Genomic DNA, 18,463 nt, shown 5'->3' on the forward strand with positions numbered 1-18,463 from the left:
CATGAACATTCCCATAGAATTTGGCACAGTAAAGACCTGCATCTGTGAGTCCCTTCCCCCAATGGCTCAATCAGAAAATGCAGCATATGGTGTGGCACTGAGGCTTATAGACCAAGAACATACCACGTTTGATCTGTAGTCTGTGCTGTCTTAGTCATTCCTAGTTGGATCGCCCATGGGGGCACTACAAGTGATCCTCAAGATTGCCCCTGGGAAGGAGAGGAAATGAATGAGCTAAGATTCCTACTCCAGATTGCTAGAAGCCCACTGGATGAAAATAGGATTGGGATCAGCTATGGTGGCCCCATGGAAAAATAGCCCACCAACAATCATGTTCCAGGCAGGCTCAGACAAAAAGATTGGTTGCTTGGCGATATAGTGGAGGATTAGCACCCAAGGATGAGTAATTACATTCAGAGGAACAGAAGTTAAAAGAGAAAAGTGAAGGACAATAAACTTTGTTTTAGTGAGAAGCACACAGATGCAACCATAGCATATGTCAAATTGCCCTTTCAATAGTTTAAAGCAAACCCCTTTCATTTTCACTATCTTTGATTTTTCAAATTGCCTGCTTGCTCTTTAAATACTGAAACTATTGCTTTGCGAACTAAAAATTCCACTCAATAACACAAACTGCATTTTAAATGTCAAAAATTCTGTTCCTACCTATTTCTTCTCCAAGGGAGGAATTCAGTATTGCACCAGCAGATGCGACTACAGCACAATTTCTGAAGGCCTGTGAGTTAATCCTGATCTTGTTCAGAGGAATTTTGGGAATGTGTTTTTTCCATCCAGGCGTAGAAAACGGAGCCTCCTTCCCATCAAGGGTTCTTAGTCTGACTTTGTTTTTCAGCTCACAGAGAAGTTCTTCTCCAATCATTTTTTCAGTCCCCCTTTTCCTTTGAAAGCGCACGCCATGTCTGTTTTCATTCATATAGTCCTTCAGAGCTTTCTGTAACCGAGGATTCAGCATCTCAGATGAAATATTTCCGTTCCACAGTTTGACAAGCACTGAATTGGATTTTGAGAACTGCAAGTCCTCAAGGTCTATGGAATCTAGACTTTCAAGTAATGGGTCTACTGAATCGCTTGATTGTTTCTTATGTTTCATTATCCTTTTGCGAGGCTTAGACTTAGCATCTTGAATAATCGTTTCCTCATAGGTATTGCCATCCTTAGTAATAATTTTAACTATCTTATCCATCACCCTGTTTTGAATTTGCCGCTGGCCACCGATCCTTTTCTTCACTCTCTTCTTGACTTGAAGTTCACCATTTTCCTCCTCTTGGGTCCATTTTAGATTTTGATGATTCAAAGAATCGAAACGCAATGAATGCACAGAATCTTCATCATCCTCAAAGAAAAGGCTGTTTTCTCTGTGACTAGCTGAGACCTTTGGATTTGGGAAGGCCCCCATAATGACTCTTTGTTTACCCTGTACGGGGAAAAGCCTTCTTGTCTCAGTGTATGTGAAAGAGCTGGCTGGACGCTCATCTGTTTTGAAGTCTGTGAAATATGTAAACAGCAGCAAGAAGACGAGTGCCCATGCCAGTATCCCAATCAGCACTAGCTGCTTCCACTGCTTGGTCTTGGCTTTCATTGTCCAAACTGCACCAAACTCCTCTTGGATTCAGCACAGCTGGAGTGTGAAAAATCCAGCTAAAAAAAAAAGGGCAGATTTGATTAACAGAGAAGCATCACAGCGAGAAAAGTAAAATGTTAGCAAGTCAAATTTACCTTATTTTAAGGAAGGAATCTCTTGCAACAGCACTCTTTTGGAGGGGCATTGTCATTATTTCCCAGGATGAAGAGAAGCCAGAAAAGCTGAGCATCACACACAAGGGATGTAATGATGTCCTCAAAACAAAATGATGCATTGGCACGAATTCCATTAACTGATTCAAGTGTTTGCCAAACACTTTGCAATAGAGATTGTACACTTAGAAAAGCACAATTACTGATTTTTAGATCTATGTGGGGAGGGGGACAAGGTAGCACTTTTGGCAGTAATTATGCAGGCATGGATATTTACCAATGCAGTGAATTTAAGCGTGAATTTATCCGCATGGAATTTGGCAAGACATCTAAAAGACACCTCCCACAATGCAGCACTCTCTCAGTACTGTACTGAAGTGTCAGCCTAGAATTGCGTTCAAGTCCCTGGAGTGGGACCTGAACTCACAACCTTCTGACTCATGGACAAGTGCTACCACTGAGCCACCATTCAAAACTGCAAAACAAAAGTTTCATGACCTTAAAAGACTGGCTGGACTGAAGATATCCCACAACTAGCCAATAAATAGAAAACAAATTACCAAAAGGCATAGTGGTTAGCACTGTTGCCTCACAGCCCCAGGGACCCGGGTTCGAATCCGGCCTCGGGCGACTGTCTGTGTGGAGTTTGCACATTCTCCCCGTGTTTGCGTGGGTTTCCTCCGGGTGCTCCGGTTTCCTCCCACAGTCCAAAGATGTGCGAGTTAGGTTGATTGGCTATGATAAATTGACCCTTAGTGTTAGGGGGATTAAATACGTGGGGTTACGGGGATAGGGTGGGATATGTGTTGGTGTAGGGGTTATGGGGATCAGGTGGGATATGTGTCGGTGCAGGCTCAATGGGCCGAAATGGCCTCTATCTGCACTGTGGGGTTTCTGTGATTCTGTGAACACCCAAAACAAAAGTCCTCTTATTTCTGAATAACTTAATCTGCAATCCATGTGCAATGTCATTCAACTACTTAGTAATCAATATCACTTTATACAACACTTTTGAAAATGTTAATAGATACAAATGAATTAAAATTACAGTCCATAACTTTTAACAGAAAACAGAGGTTACATAGAATATATAGCACAGAAACAGGCCATTCAGCCCAACCAATCCATACTGGCGTTTATGCTCCACTCGAGCCTCGAGTGGAGCATATCTGTGTTGAAATACATTTGCCAATTATATGCCCATTCTGCAAGTTTATCAATGTCTTTTTGTAATTTGTTGCAGTCCTCCTCAGCATTGACTATCCCCTCCCTCCTCCCCCCAATTTGGTGTCATCCACAAATTTAGAAATTGTATTTTTGATTCCAAAGTCTAAATCATTAATATAAATTGTGAACAACAATGGTCCCAGCACTGATCCTTGTGGGACCCCACTTCCCACCTTCTGCCACTCTGAATAGCTACCCTTTACTCTCTGCTTTCTGTCTTGTAGCCAGCTAGCTATCCATTCTGCTACCTGTTCCCTGAATCTGCCTGCTCTGACCTTATTCATTAGTCTACTATGTGGCACCTTATTGAAGGCCTTTTGGAAATCTAGATAAATTACGTCTACTACATTACCCTTGTCTACTCTCCCCTGTTGCAGCTTCAAAGAATTTAATGAGGTTGGTCAAGCAAGACTTGCCCTTTTAAAATCCATGCTGACTATTCCTTATATTTTTGGTTTCTAGATGTTTTTCTATTTTCTTCTTTAGTAGGGATTCCAGTTTTTTCCTACCACTGATGTTAAGCTGACTGGTCTATAGTTCCTGGATATGTTCTATCTCCCTTCTTAAATATAAGAATAACATTAGCTATCCACCAGTCCTCTGGCACTATATCTTTTTCTAATGAATTATCAAATATGTTTAATAGTGCCTCTGCTATCTCTTTAGATTCTTTTAAACTGCACGGATGCAAATTCATCTGGACTCTGGGTTTTATCCTCTTTAAGTTTGATTCGTTTATTTAATATTTCTCCTCATTTTATTTTAAATGCGGTTATATCATTTCTAATTTCATCTTCCGATGTCACGTCCAACTGATTTTTCTTCCTAGTAAATACTGAAACAAACTAATTATTTAATATTTCTGCCATTTCGCTATCACTGCCTGTGATTTTGTCCTGTTCATCCCTTAGTGGCCCTGTTCCCTTCCTAACTTTCCTTTTTTAATTTATGTTCCTGGAGAATATTTTACTATTTTGTTTGATGTTCCTTAATAATTTAATGTCATAGTTCATCTTTGCCTTTCTAATTGTTTTTTTGACTTCTGTCCTTATCTCTTTGTATTCTCCCTTGTCATGCTCTCCCCTGCTGTCCATGTTCTTAGTGTATGCCTCTTTCTGTACCCTCAACTTTTCCTTTATGTCTTTATTCATCCTTGGTGTCACATTAGTGTGTAGTTTGTTCTGGATTTTTAGTGGAATATATTTTTCCTGGACTCTGTTGAACACCGTTTTAAATGTTTCCCATTGCTGTTCGACATCATTGTTTGTCAATATTGTCCATTTTATTTCCAAAGTTCTATTCTCCGCCCCTCAGCTTTTCTCCAATCTATTACCCTGGTCCTTGTCATGCTTATGTCCTTCTCAATTATTATCCTAAAGCATATTATATTATGGTCACTATTGCCTAGATGTTCCCCTACTTTTACTTCTCTTATCTTATCTGGCCTGGTTCATTCCCCATTACTAGATCCAGTAGTGAATCCTCCTTTGTTGAGCTTCTTACATATTGGGTTAGAAAGGAATCCTGTACACATTGTAGGAGCTCTATTCCCTTATCCCCTTTACCTACCTCTTCTGACCTATTAATTTCAGGGTGGTTGAAATACCCCATGATTATTATTCTATGTCTTTTACTAATTTCCCTAATTTGTTTGCATATTTCTTCCTCTACTTCCCTTCTACTATTAGGTTGTCTGCATTAGTGTGATTGATTCTTTATTATCTTTTATCTCATTCCGTCTTACTGATGGCTGCATCACTTTTTTCTACTGCCATTATGTTATCTCTAATAAGCTCCCCTTATTCCCTCTCTATCTTTTCTAAATATCTTATACCCTGCAATATTTAATTCCCAGTCCTGATTTTTCTGTAGCGATGTCTCAGTAATCCCTACTATATCTGGTTAATCTCAACATATTACTGCCTCCAGTTCCTTTGTTTTATTATGGACACTGTGTGCATTGCTTTAGAGACAGTTTAACTCACTTTTAATAGCAGTTCCCCTCACTTTATTTTCAACCATCTTTTTACACTCCTGTTCTATAACTCTATTTATTCCTTGGACATTTATGTCCTTGTGATGAAATATTCCATTCATCACTGCCTGTGACTGTGGTTGGTTTCAGGTTTCAGTTCCCTTACCTCAGTTCCGTCTCCTCACCATTGTATTGTATATTGTAATGTATTGTGTGTAGGGCGCCGCCCATACCTGGCCCCTATGTAAGCAAGCTCAGTCTGGCCTCATATCCAGTACTGCAGACCTCCAGATGGAAGATACCTCTCTCCACTGCGTGTTACCTTCTAAGTTAATAAAAGCCTTGTTTTGTTTCGCTAACATCGAGTCTCGGAATTATTGAGGCACATCAGTCCTCTCTTAGTTTAGCCTGCCCTATGCTCTCCTTTCCTGTTTTGTTTATATTTAGGCTTGTTTCATTTCTTGTAGATCCCTCCTCCCATCGTACTAATTTAAAGACATTGCCCTCTCCCTACTTACCCTTTCTGCTAGGACACTGGTCCCATTCTGGTTAAGGTGGAATCCATCCAGGTTCAATCTAATAAAATGTATCTTTTAGAAAAAAAAAGAGTCACACATTATTTCTATTCTCATATCTTCACAGGTGATTCACCTACATCTTACGCCACCGATGACTCTTCAGGGGATGAAGCCATCCCAGTTTCTGAGGAGGAGGCGGAAGACGACTCCGCAGTCTGTAGCGGAGGAAGGTGTGAATTCTGAAAGTTTACTAGTGCCAACATCTCACGAACAATGAAGAGTCCAGAAGAAGTGGGAGGAGGAAGATACCTCCCGGTCAGGATCCTTCGCAGGGTCACCTCTAAAAAAGGTGCAAGACATTGCTGGGGAAAGCTGGAAGAAAGGAACAGTTACATCAGTCAAAATGAACAGTATCTGGATTCCTGATTCCCCTCCCCAGGCATTACTCAGAAATAGTCATTACTCCCTAGACAGACCTTTCAAATGTTTCCGATTGTGCAGGATGTTCCAGTTTCATTGTTGAGAAACTTGATCATTCATCTTCTCTGATATTTAAGTTAAAATCCAATACGAGTACCCATATAATTGTCATGTAAAGTAGAGAGCAGCAGCTCACCAATTCAATCACTTGGCTACCACTAGCTGGACACCCTATATACCTCCAGTCCTTTCCCCAGCCAGTCGAGTGCCAATGTCATTTCCTGGGATTCAACTTTGTGCCCTCTCCTTAAATCTATTAATAGAAGGCAGGCTCTGGCCCCCATAATACAAGTGAAAATGTTTCATTAAAACTATGGTCCATTTATGGTTAGTCGGCTCTTTTCATTTGTACTTTGGCATAGACTAGCTCTGCTTCTTAATAGCTCTCTTTTGCTTTCTCTCACTGAAGAACATGAGGGAAAGGGAGCAACAGTGAATTCAAGCAGGCAACAGTCGCAGGGAGACAGGGCAGGAAACTGAATGAAGGCCTGAGGAATCAAATACCAATCAAAGTGAGCACGTCAAAAGGACAGAAGGTCGGAGAAAACACTAAAGGACATGGAGAAAAAGAAACAGACTGGAAAATAACAACAACCAAGCCAATAAATAAATCGGATGCGGGGGAAAGAAGTTGGAATAGAAAATTGTAAAAGGAAACAAAGCAAAAAAAAGTATTATCTTTGATCGGGGTTGGGAGTTGGGGGGTGTATCCAATTAGAATCTTGCACAGGATTCGGTTACAAGTAGGGTTGGCACAACAAATTTCTGAACTATTTAGGATGTCCCTGATTTTGTTCATGTCTCCGATTGGCTGGCTCAGAGGTTGAGAGGTCTGCACCTAGGACACAAAGTACTAAAACTGTATTATTGCAGCCTAGCTTATACCAGCCGTATAATGACATCACCTGTTTGCATCGCTGTATGCAACAAGGCGGGGCCAAGTTAGGTGGCCAGGTTGGCACAATAGTCAGTCTGCTCACTGCACTACTGCAAAAGTAACCACCTCCATCATCAATTTCATGGATATAGCTAATTAGAGCTACTTGGAGTCGTCAGGCTGGATTGAAGAGACAGCCTTGAGTGTCACTGTAGACATTGCGTCATTTCCCTCTGACTCTGTGGAGGTTGCTACCAGAGATTTCCCCTCAAATTATTATTCTTTCAGTACTTTTTACATTGTGGCTTTATGACATTGTTTAGCAGTAAACTAAATTGTTTAGCATTTTTTTAGTGTGTAAGCATTGCATTGTACAATTACCTTCTTTTTATTGAAGACTTGTTAAACAGTATTGTTTCTCATCACTCTGCCTCCGGTTAATTTTTGTCTTCAATGCAGGGAACCAGTTACCACCTAATATTTTATTATTGTAGAGGTGTCCCACACACAATGTATCCCCCCACCTCACTTGTCTCCTGCATTTTCAGGTTCTGGTGTATTCTAGCAAGTGCTGCTCTTTTATCCTCTGAATTTTCTTAATTTGTGCATGTAAAAAGTGCCTTTCCTAATGCCTTCTTAAAAAAATAAAAACTGGAAATGTCTAGTTATCATAACATTATTAAGGTGTTTTCAAACAAGTGTATAAAATAGTGCTTTTATCAAAGATTCGTAACATTTTACATAATAGGATCCTATAGTTATATAACTAATAGAAAATTCATATTTATGCACAAAAATGTCTGCGGAGAAGTAGCAGTTTAAGATATTGGAGCATATTAACCCCCTCACCCCACCATTCAAATTTGATTTACATAACAAGTCTGGCTTATTCAGTTCCTCATAATCATCTTAATCAGCATTTTAGTCAATTTACACTATTCTATTAAGGTGTGCTTATTATAGAGATTATCATGCTGGATTACTGCCAGTGGTAATATGTCACAATAAGTTGTAAATATTTATGGAGGCAAAGAACTCTTGGGCTGTATTTCAAACAACCTTTTTATTTACAGTAACGCTATTGGTTCAGTCACTGCTCCCCATCCTCTACAATTGCTCATGATATATTGCTTAGTATGTGCTTTAGAAGCATTTCGCTCAGAGTCAATATCTAAGTTAGCAGTTTCAGCCTAACACGCTACAGTATGGTCACAGGATAATTGATGTCCTATGCTTTGTGATTGATTTTTCTTTGGAATATCTTTATTTGAACTCTAAGTGCTATATCATTAAAGAGGTGGATTGGATTGACTGACTTTGAGGAGTTATTGGCAGTATTGCAGAATGATGCTAAAATAAACTAGGATGCTTCAACAATCATTTAATTTAATTTGATCCCGTAACACTATCAGGTTCAGTAATGCCAAGTTATTCTCTTGATGGTAATCCATTTTGTTTGGTCTGCTGAGTTTTTGACATGTTCAGAAAACCAAGAGACTCCAAACCAACTTACAAAAGTAGTGTTTCCACTTGTATAATATAGAATGCACAATCTTTCCCATTAGAGGAGCTCCTCACTTACCTAAGCTCAGAGAATTTAGGTACAGGTTAGCAAGAGCCATAGATTAAGGAACCCTAAATGTGCATAGGAGTACTGCTAGAGTTTAAACATCTAAAACTGCGCAGCTTATTCGCACAGGGAACTAGTAAGCTTCTTGCTGCTTGTGCACCTAAGACTACCCTAAACATTACAGAATTGTTTTGCAGGGTTATTTGAAGCCAAATAGGAAGAATCTCAGGCCACAGTGACAAATCCACATCTCCAGGTGCCATCAATGAGCAAGCCTGTCAGGTCAATCATCAGCTGTACTTTGGCATACTTCAGACTTACTTAGCTTAGGTATCCGATTACAGAGTCTGCAACTGAGGATCAATTCAGTTCTCATCTCCCATCACTAGGCATGTTAGCTTGGAGTGAGCTCCAGTCCAGAGAGACACCACTTACCTCCTGCTCCACCTGTCTCGCCACCAAGCAGGATAGTCACCAGTTGCTTATTAGACAACTGACACCTGTAAGTTTGAGTCCTAGCTAGGCAAACAGCAGCTATCAGAAACTCCTCCCAAGTACGCCTGTAGCATGGTAAGCAGCACAGCTCATGAGAAAATGTGTGAGTGCATTGCCAGTTAACCGCCTGGCTACAACATGGACACACGAAAGATCCCTTCAAATGGTGATGCCCCTCAGCAACTTACGGTGGTATTCAACTCTAGGTAAATGAGTTTGCATTTGCTTAACTGACCTAGAAGTGCTGACCCAAGTCTCAGAAGTTCCTCATCGCTATATGGATATCTATCTTCAGTGTGGTGAAGGGATCTATACAATATGGCATGCTATGTCATATCCACTTTAATGTCCACGTCCATTGCTGAAAACTAAAAGGGGGAGAAATTGGGTAAGTAGCGCCACTTGTTAGCGCCTAAAGAGGCAGGCAGCGGCTGTAGCGCCACTGGCTGCGCCTCCCGCGATATTGAGTTGGGGCGATAATGGTGGCGTTAGTCTTTTGCGCTGCGCCGCCACCGATGACGTAATCGGTGTGCACAGTGCCCCATTCGTGATATTTGGTAGCGAACGCCGCAGTGGCGCCGTTTGCTACCCGCGCCCGGTTCACGGGGCCTTACTGTGCCGGCAGCGGCGCAAGTTAAGGTGGAGGTGCGGGGCGGCCGCCTTTTTTGGCGGCCGCCTGCCAGCACCTCCGCCCCCGGCCTCCTAACCACCACACCCCCCAACGGCATTGCCGGCTGTTTCCCAAGAGCCCGGCACTTCTCCTTGGTGCCGGGCTCATTTGCCGGCACTCGCGATCGGGGTTCACGCTGTTGCAGGCACCTCCCCCTTAACAGTGGGAGGAAAGCCTGCAGTACCACAGTGTGCCGTGCCGCAGCGTGTGGCGCTGCGGCACGTTGCGCTGCGATATTCAGTTTCAGCGCCCTAAGAGGGACGCTGAGTGCCTCGAGCCTCGCCCCGTCTCCCTCTAGGGGCAATGAAACTGAATATCGGACGATCGCTGAAGCCGCGAATGCTGCGCTAAATCCTGCGCTCAGGCGACTTTTGCGCCCCAACCCAAGTTCTAGGCCAAAGTGTTTAATCCATATAGTCATGTATGGGTTTGTCAAGGAAATGTGGCCGCCAGGAGTTTGACTTCCTCTCCAAGGTGCTGATTCGTTTGGGTACAACAACAACTTGCATTTATATGGCACCTTTAACATGGTAAAACGTCTCAAGGCGCTTCATAGGAGTGTTATGAAACAAAATTTCACACCGAGCCACATGAGATATTAGGACAGATCAGGTAGGTTTTAAGGAGCGTATTAAAGGAAGAGAGAGAGGTAGAGAGGCGGAGAGGGTTGGGGAGGGAATTCCAGAGCATGACTCTTTCAATTGATGTAACTGAGTTCAACGCGCAGTGCAGAACACGCTGTTAAAAAGCTCGGGATGGTGACCCGCTACGCGGCCCGCACGCACCCTCCCTGACACTCAGGTAAAGATTCCGGCCTCTGTTACTTGCAAGCTGGTGCATTCGTTTATAAGCCGTAATAGTTATCCCATTTTCCCCAGGGTGGAGGCGTATCCTTGTAAGGAGCAGCTGTCCCAAACCAGTGTGCTTCCAAAGTAGGGCTGGTGACAGGGGTCATTTGGTAATGATTTTACCTATTTCGCTTTAACTTCCAGTCCCGCGCAACAAGCACTGACTCACTGCATACTTGATTCTGCAGCAGACTTGATCCAGGTGTGGATTAAAAGACAAGTCTATGGAGCCCGTGCCCAAGGGTACCTGCCAAAAATGGGGCCCCCACCAGCGCCCCCACGCAAATATGTCCCTGTCCCCCCCTCACCACCCTGGTAAAACTCACCATAATGTAGAAAAACTGCGTACAATTGCTTTATGCAGTGTATAAATAGGTTACGGGCCTATTTCTTCATGTATTTTACTATATGTTTGTGTTTAAATGGATTTGGGAGGAGGGTTATTGTGCATGATGTGCAGAGGGGCCCCGCATGTTTTTGGTGGGCCTCACAAATTCTTAATCTGGCTTTGCCTTGATCCAATCATTATAGGTACACGGTGGGACAAACCTTATATAGGCACATCTCCGTTGGTTTCCGCACATTTCCATCATTCGCTAATGTCAGCGGAGGTGAGGGGGTGAGTTTTAACCCCAAAAAACAGGTTTGGGTCGGGTGGGAGGCTAAAGAGTTAAAATCTCCATCTCCAACCTGACAACTTCTTGGTTTTAAGGGAGGCAGGGTGGGGGGAGATGGTTGCCACTTTAAATATTATAATAAGGCTGTGTGCCTCATTTTGAATCTCCATTTTAAATTTAACTCTCTGCGGCTGGGCTTCCCGGGCCTCGGGGAACCCGACAGCTAAAGGAAGGTGAGTACTGCTGGATCCAGCAGGTAAGTGCCTTTCCACTTACCTGCCAGATCCAGCGTCCCTGCCTCGCCAAGCCCCCGCGATCAGACACCCCCTCCCAATCTACCCCTGACCTCCCTCCTGAGGCCTCCGATCTCCCTCCAACGAGGCCTCCTGACTCCGACCCCTCCCCCACCTCCGAACCCGGCCTTCTGACCCCTCCCTCCCTCCTCTCTGCTCCCTGGCTGCGGCCTAGTGACACAGGCATACAGCCCCGACAGACAGCCAGCCTTTCCATGTGGCTGGCTGCCGGGGTTGGGGGGGGGAGCAGAGAAATTTTAAAAAATCTGGCTGTACCGTTAAAATCGGCAGGGTCTGACGGAATCCCATTCTCCCGGGTTGCCCAACCGCAATTCAGCACCCCCACTCCATACCCGCCCCCAAGTTAAAATCCTGCCTGCTGAGTGGGTAGAACCATCCAAAGGAGATTGAAGAATAAGAACACAGTTCCTGAGACTGGGTTGCTGATACTGATCCATCAATATTCATAATTTAAATAAAAATATTTTTCAATAAAGAACATCAAAGTAAATCATAATTCTTTTAATGATTTGAATTTTAAAAAGGAATATTGTTGGTATAAGTCCTTTCAACTGGGACTTGGCATCGCAACATTCCTCCAACAAAGTAACTTGTTAGAGCAAAAAAAAACAAAGGAATTAACCATGCTCATATGCAAGGTATGAAGGCAATACATTTTGTATCTGGTGGTCTAGATACAGCAAATAACATGTAATCAGAACAATGAATTTATCGACCAACAACAACTGTAGCTGTTGTATCACTATAATGACAACTAGAAAGCATTCTATTGGTTACAGCATGCAGACTCTTATTTTGGATCAAGCAGAACACGGCTTTAATGGCTTCCCTCTAGTACTGCAAAACAGAATACACACCAGCATTAACCTTTAATCTGCAGGAACCTGCAAGTGCAGCACAGCAAATATAATCCAGTATTTTGAAGATCATAAATTAGTGAAAACAGACAAAAACCTAGGCTCACTTTTATATAAATGCCAATCTCTATATTTCCCCATCCCAACATAATTCTTCCCCCATCAAACATTTTCAAGAAAACAAACTGTTCCCTTTCCCGACTACAAGTAAAATCGTCCCTGACTTTCTTTGAGGCAGTCATTGAATAAATATTTCCCACAGGTCATTTAAGTGATACTGACCATGTTTAGTGTTTTATATATAACTGCCATACCTTTCTGCTAATTAAAATGCAATTTGGTTTGGAAAGATATTGGCCCAGATTTTGCAGTAGCAAGGCATCTAACGACATCTGTCATTAGTTAGACTTGTTTGTGCACATTTAGGTTTTAAAATTTTTGCGTCACAAGTTACTGGAAGTGTGAGCTGATGACGGGTCGGCGAGGGAAACCGGGCATCTGGGACCTGAGTGAAGAGAAACCAACTGTGTACCCCTTTAACCAATCAGATTGAAGGATTGAGAAATAACCCGAGGGAGGACTGAGAAGGAAGTGTAAACTAGAGTGGATGAATTAAATATCAAATCAGGCACAGAAAGAGAAAGCGAGAGAGAGAGAGAGAGAGAAGAGAGACAGTAAGGAAAAGTAAGAAAAAAAATTAATTTAAAATTTGACATTTTTTAAATCTCCCCCAAAATTAAAACCCTGAAAGAATGAGACTCCACACTTGTAATAGTTAATTTTCGGTACCAGAGAGGTTGATTACCAGTCTTTAACACTTATGCTTGTAATTACCAGCCTTAAATATCTGCGGTGAGTTTAGTTCATATCTACCGTGCAAATACAGCAACTTCATGACATACAATGCATGTCAATGGTGAGGCAGACAGCGAAATGCGATTTTCGTGAAGCTAGCAGTGGAGCGGCGCAACTCAGTCTGCAACTTTTGGATATTTGCATTTAACTTAGCATTAGTATTAGTAAAAAAATAGTGTTGGAGAAATTAATGGGACTGAAAGCCGATAAATCCCCAGGGCCTGATAATCTGCATCCCAGAGTACTAAAAGAGGTAGCCATGGAAATAGTGGATGCATTGGTTGTCATCTTCCAAAATTCTGTAGATTATGGAACAGTTCCTGCAGATTGGAGGGTGGCAAATGTAACCCCACTATTTAAAAAAGGAGGGAGAGAGAAAACAGGGAACTACAGACCGGTTAGCCTAACATCAGTAGTAGGGAATATGCTAGAGTCCATTATAAAGAATGTGATAACAGGACACTTAGAAAATATCAACGGGATTAGACAAAGTCAACATGGATTTATGAAAGGGAAATCGTGTTTGACAAACCTACTGGAGTTTTTTGAGGATGTAACTGGTAGAATAGACAAGGGAGAACCAGTGGATGTGGTGTATTTGGATTTTCAGAAGGCCTTTGATAAAGTCCCACATAAGAGGTTAGTGTGCAAAATTAAAGCACATGGGATTGGGGGTAATATACTGGCATGGATTGAAAATTGGTTAACAGACAGGAAACAGAGAGTAGGAATAAATGTGTCTTTTTCAGGGTGGCAGGCAGTGTCTAGTGGGGTACTGCAGGGATCAAGGCTTGGGCCCTAGCTATTCACAATATATATCAATGATTTGGATGAGGGAACCAAATGAAATATTTCCAAGTTTGCTGACGATACAAAACTAGGTGGGATTGTGAGTTGTGAGGAGGATGCAAAGCGGCTTCAAGGTGATTTAGAGAAGTTGAGTAAGTGGACAAATACATGGCAGATGCAGTATAACGTGGATAAATGTGAAGTTACCCACTTCGGTAGGAAAAACAGAAAGGTAGAGTATTATTTAAATGGTGATACATTGGGAAATGCTGATGTACAAAGGGACCTGGGTGTCCTTGTACACCAGAAACTGAAAGCAAACATACAGGTGCAGCAAGCAGCTAGGAAGGCAAATGGTATGTTGGCCTTCATTGCAAGAGGATTTGAGTACAGGAGCAAGGATGTCTTACTACAGTTGTACAGGGCCTTGGTGAGAACACACCTGAAGTACTGTGTGCAGTTTTGGTCTCCTTACTTAAGAAAGGATATACTTGCCATAGAGGAAGTGCAGCGAAGGTTCACCAGACTGATTCCTGGGATGGCAGGACTGTCGTATGAGGAGAGATTGGGTTGACTAGGCCTGTATTCACTAGAGTTTAGAAGAATGAGAGGGGATCTCATTGAAATGTATAAAATTCTGACAGGGCTAGACAGACTGGATGTTTCCCCTGGCTGGGGGGTCTGGAACGAGGGGTCACAGTCTCAGGATATGGGGTAGGACATTTAGGACTGTGATGAGGAGAAATGTCTTCACTCAGAGGGTGGTGAACCTGTGGAATTCTCTACCACAGAAGGCTGTGGAGGCCAGGTCACTGAATATATTTAAGAAGGAGATAGATAGATTTCTAGACACAAAAGGCATCAAAGGGTATGGGGAGAGAGCGGGAATATGCTATTGAGATAGAGGATCAGCCATGATCATATTGAATGGAGGAGCAGGCTCGAAGGGCAAAATGGCCTACTCCTGCTCCTATTTTTCTATATTTCTATGTTTCTAACTGTGCATCTGCTCCTCGCCTGAAGCTGCTGGACCACTTATGCTTAAATAATCGTGGGCGCCATTTGCCTTGCCGTTATTTTGACAGCAAAATCAGGCCCATTATTAAAACAGTCCTTATTTAAAACAACTTGGTGCTGATGATTGTAAATATATTGGAAATCCTGCATGTTGCCATGAATTATTTCTGCAAAAACTGCGGTAGAAGATTTCTTCTATGTGCAAAATAGTAAACATATTCTTTAGAAGCGTGTTGATGATTTTGTTATACACAGCACACAGAAATTCTAACACTGGGATTCTCAAAAAGTCGCCTTGAAATAAATTGTATAGCCTCTATTCTGAACATAATGGCCCTGAAATTGCGGTCAAGAGCATAACTAAGGAGTACACCTCTGACCCCTGAACGAAATCCGCACTTACCTGGTGCGAGGCCCCAAACAAAAACTTGCTTTAAAACGTGACAGAGTTGTGCGCAGCGTAAAGGCCCACGGATCCCAGGGGTGTACCGTGTGATAAGTGTACCTTTCACTCAGCCAATCAGGAAACAGACATCTCCAATACCCGACATCAATCAAATTTTTAAATTAACTGGTGTGAACATTTATTTGACAAGTGCAGTACTTGGCTTTAATAAGCAAAGGGAATACTTTGGAGTAAGTATATCTATTTAATGGAAGCCTCTGCAAGATTTTTTTTAAATCTCATCCCTCAAACTGAGCCGTTACAGTTGCCTGGTAGGTTGTTTTACGTGTTTGATTTTATTTTGTGACCCTGAAATTGCAAATTTCTCATCCCCCCCCTCCCCTTACGCTGATCAAACAGGCTCCTGTGCCTGTTTGCACCATCCGTAAAATTTTCCTGCGTAATTGCTGGGCAGTTGGTGGGCAATTAGCCCAACTCTGCACCAGCAATAAGGATTTCACAGTCAGAGCGGATGATCTGTCAAGCTGGAACATGTCAGATCGCAAGTTCGGGATTTAGCGCATGCAAACTTGCGGTCAATTTCAAAGGTGGTATGATGGCGTACTCTGAGAGAATGCCATCATGTCGACAGCAAATTCCGGCCCATTGTTAATCCATACAGATATAAATTGTCAGCAGACATTCCCTTTTTACATAAGGGGAGATTTTTCACTTTGGCGCTCCTGGCGTAAAACGGTATATCAGGAAAATTGTATCCCCTCCATGACTTGTGATTTTCTGTGCGTGAATTTTAATGAACATAAAGCAGGGGCTTTTAGAGCATCCTATGGGGGTGCTGAACTTGAAAATTTAGCCTATACCTGCAACACAATGGGCTGGATTTTCATTGGGCCATGGAGTCGGGATTGGAGGCGTGTGGGGTTTAAAATCCCGAAATCGGGGGTCCCGATCCCATCCCGCCCCCCAACCTGCCTCCATGCTAGTTTCAAAGGAGGCGGGTACCCGCCCCGCACTGGGACCCGCCTACCCGAGGCGGGAAGGGATTAGTGCCAATTAACTGCCTGTTAACAGGTAGTTAACAGGCAGTTTTTAGCCTAATCCTTATTTTCATTATTGAAATGTGGGATTCCCGATGGCTCCAAACCATGCCAAGTTAGCGAGGCAGGCCGTCGGGATGAAGGGCTTACAGGGGTCGAGATGTCTGGTGTTCAGGTGAGTGATGGGTGCATGAGTGCAGAGGTAAGTGTGTATGGTCTGTGTAAAGTGTTTAAAGAAGTTCTACTAACCTTTACTTACCTTTACAGCCTTCCTTCCTTCAGGTCTCGGGTGCCCCTCATCTCACCAGCACAGAAAGCAGAATGGCCGCCAGCTGTCAAAATCTGCAGCATTCTGCTTTCTGTTCCGGGGAGATCTCTAAATCATCCTGAGAGGAAGGAATTAATCTGGAGTACAGACTGTCAGTGTTTGACAGCTTCAAAGCTCTTGACAGATGAAATTTCAATCTGTGACGTCACCTGTTGCCAGGTGGCCCTTAATTGGCCTGCTGAGCCCGCTGGGCGGGCTCAACAAGGTCAATCAAGTCTAAATCGCGTGGGTTGGCTACAACTCGATGGAGGCGGGACTACAACCTCAAAAGTTGTAGTCCCACCTCCTATCCGACTCCTCAATGAAAATCCAGCCCAATGAATTTGCTCTTCAATGTTCGAACATGTATAAAATGTATTTAATGAACTAGATCAAGATAAGTCTCTGTACAGAAATAATGTTAATGGTTAGCAAAGGTAATTTGAATATCTGTATGGCAAGATTCCCAGAAATACTGACATTGATGCATTTGTAGCTTGACAAATGCAGACTCAAATTATATGTGAAAGAAAGAAATTAGTATGGTCCTCTTGGATTTTTTTCACTTGTTAAAAATACTTTATTCCAGATGAAATTATTTCATGTTACAGTGTTCTTTGATGCAAGGCATTATGGTAACCATCACTTTCCATTTGCCATCAGCTCTTTCAAAAACAAAACTAGAATTTCATTTAGATACGACCATACTTTTTCTTAGAAAATCATTACGATCATCCATTTTCAATAAAATTACTGTAAAACAATGACAACTAGGGAAGATGTTTATTACTAAACTATGAATAAATATATCTATCCAATAGGACATACAGATAAAGTACACGCTGTATATATGTACATTAAAAGTAAAGGGAGCTGCTTGCTTACAGCTCAGTGTGCTTGAAATTCATCTACTTACCACCACTCCGTAGCGCTACAAAATGGTGAAAAACTGGCAGGCGCTGCTCTTTCACCAGCTGGTGGCAGGTTACGCAGCGGCCACCATTTTCCTTGCTTCCTTTGCGCTGCCGGTAACTGGCAGTGCTCTGGAACAAAAATGGTGGCGTAGTGATATCAATTCGTGTGCAATGCCAACATAACATCACCACTCTGAACTTTGACCCTAGCGCTGAACTCAGTGCTGGATCCTAAGCATGCCAGGTAAACCTGCTGCGCAAGCAGGCTGGCAGTGGCTGTAACATTTGCATACTGAATTATCATTGGCCCGCGGGCATCTGTAAGGAATAACTATTATATTCACATGTGATCACATGCTGAGTTGTCATTGGCCTGCAGGCATCTGTAAGGACTGCTATTGTTTAGAAGACCCAGGGGTCCTAACTCCATCTTGTCCACACGGTGCTGTACTGCTGTGAGTCAGATCAGACCTGATGCTTCATTAAGATAGTTTAAACTGTAATACTCCGTTGTCCTGCAATTTATTATTTTTGTACAAAGTGTGCAAAACAAGACATGGTGTCAGAACAGGGATTTGAAATGGACATTGTTGGAGCTCCCTTACCCCGAATGAATTGGGAATCTTTGAACTTACCTAGAGAATGGAGCAAGTTCAAGCAACACGTGGAGTTGATGTTTTCGGGTCCACTGAAAAGCAAAGGGGAGGAAGAAAGATGCAGCTACCTACTCCTGTGGATCAAAGAAAAAGGGAGAGACATTTTTAACACATGGTCTCTCACCGCGGATGAAGCAAAGGTACTGAAGGGTTATTTTGACCGTTTTGAAGCATATGTGATGCCCAAGACAAATACGATATTCGCTAGGTACAAGTTTCAGAAGAAAGTACAAGGAGCTAGTGAGTCGTTTGAACAGTTCGTGACTGAGTTAAAACTGC

At 42.6% G+C, this 18,463-nt stretch overlaps 1 protein-coding gene across 3 annotated transcripts in view; it reads right to left on the bottom strand.

Annotated features, from left to right (window-relative positions):
• Positions 1–18,463, bottom strand: part of LOC147111781 (beta-galactoside alpha-2,6-sialyltransferase 2-like) — a 245,835-nt gene that overhangs the window by 123,480 nt on the left and 103,892 nt on the right. Inside the window, exons 4-6 of one of the 3 annotated variants that reach the window (XM_085999006.1) lie at positions 17,531–17,657; positions 5,613–5,847; positions 667–1,659 (exon numbers count right to left, since the gene is read on the bottom strand). In XM_085999006.1, coding sequence (XP_085855132.1) covers positions 667–1,600 — 934 coding nt within the window. In that variant the 5' untranslated portion in view covers positions 1,601–1,659; positions 5,613–5,847; positions 17,531–17,657. Of the gene's footprint in view, positions 1–666; positions 1,660–5,475; positions 5,848–17,530; positions 17,658–18,463 lie in introns of all 3 variants that reach the window. The other 2 variants (XM_085999005.1, XM_085999007.1) reach the window with 2 other exon arrangements.

The sequence above is a fragment of the Somniosus microcephalus genome, chromosome 10 (genome assembly GCF_052327205.1).
Source record: "Somniosus microcephalus isolate GS21.2 chromosome 10, FLI_Smic_1.0, whole genome shotgun sequence".
Classification (NCBI taxonomy): domain Eukaryota; kingdom Metazoa; phylum Chordata; class Chondrichthyes; order Squaliformes; family Somniosidae; genus Somniosus; species Somniosus microcephalus.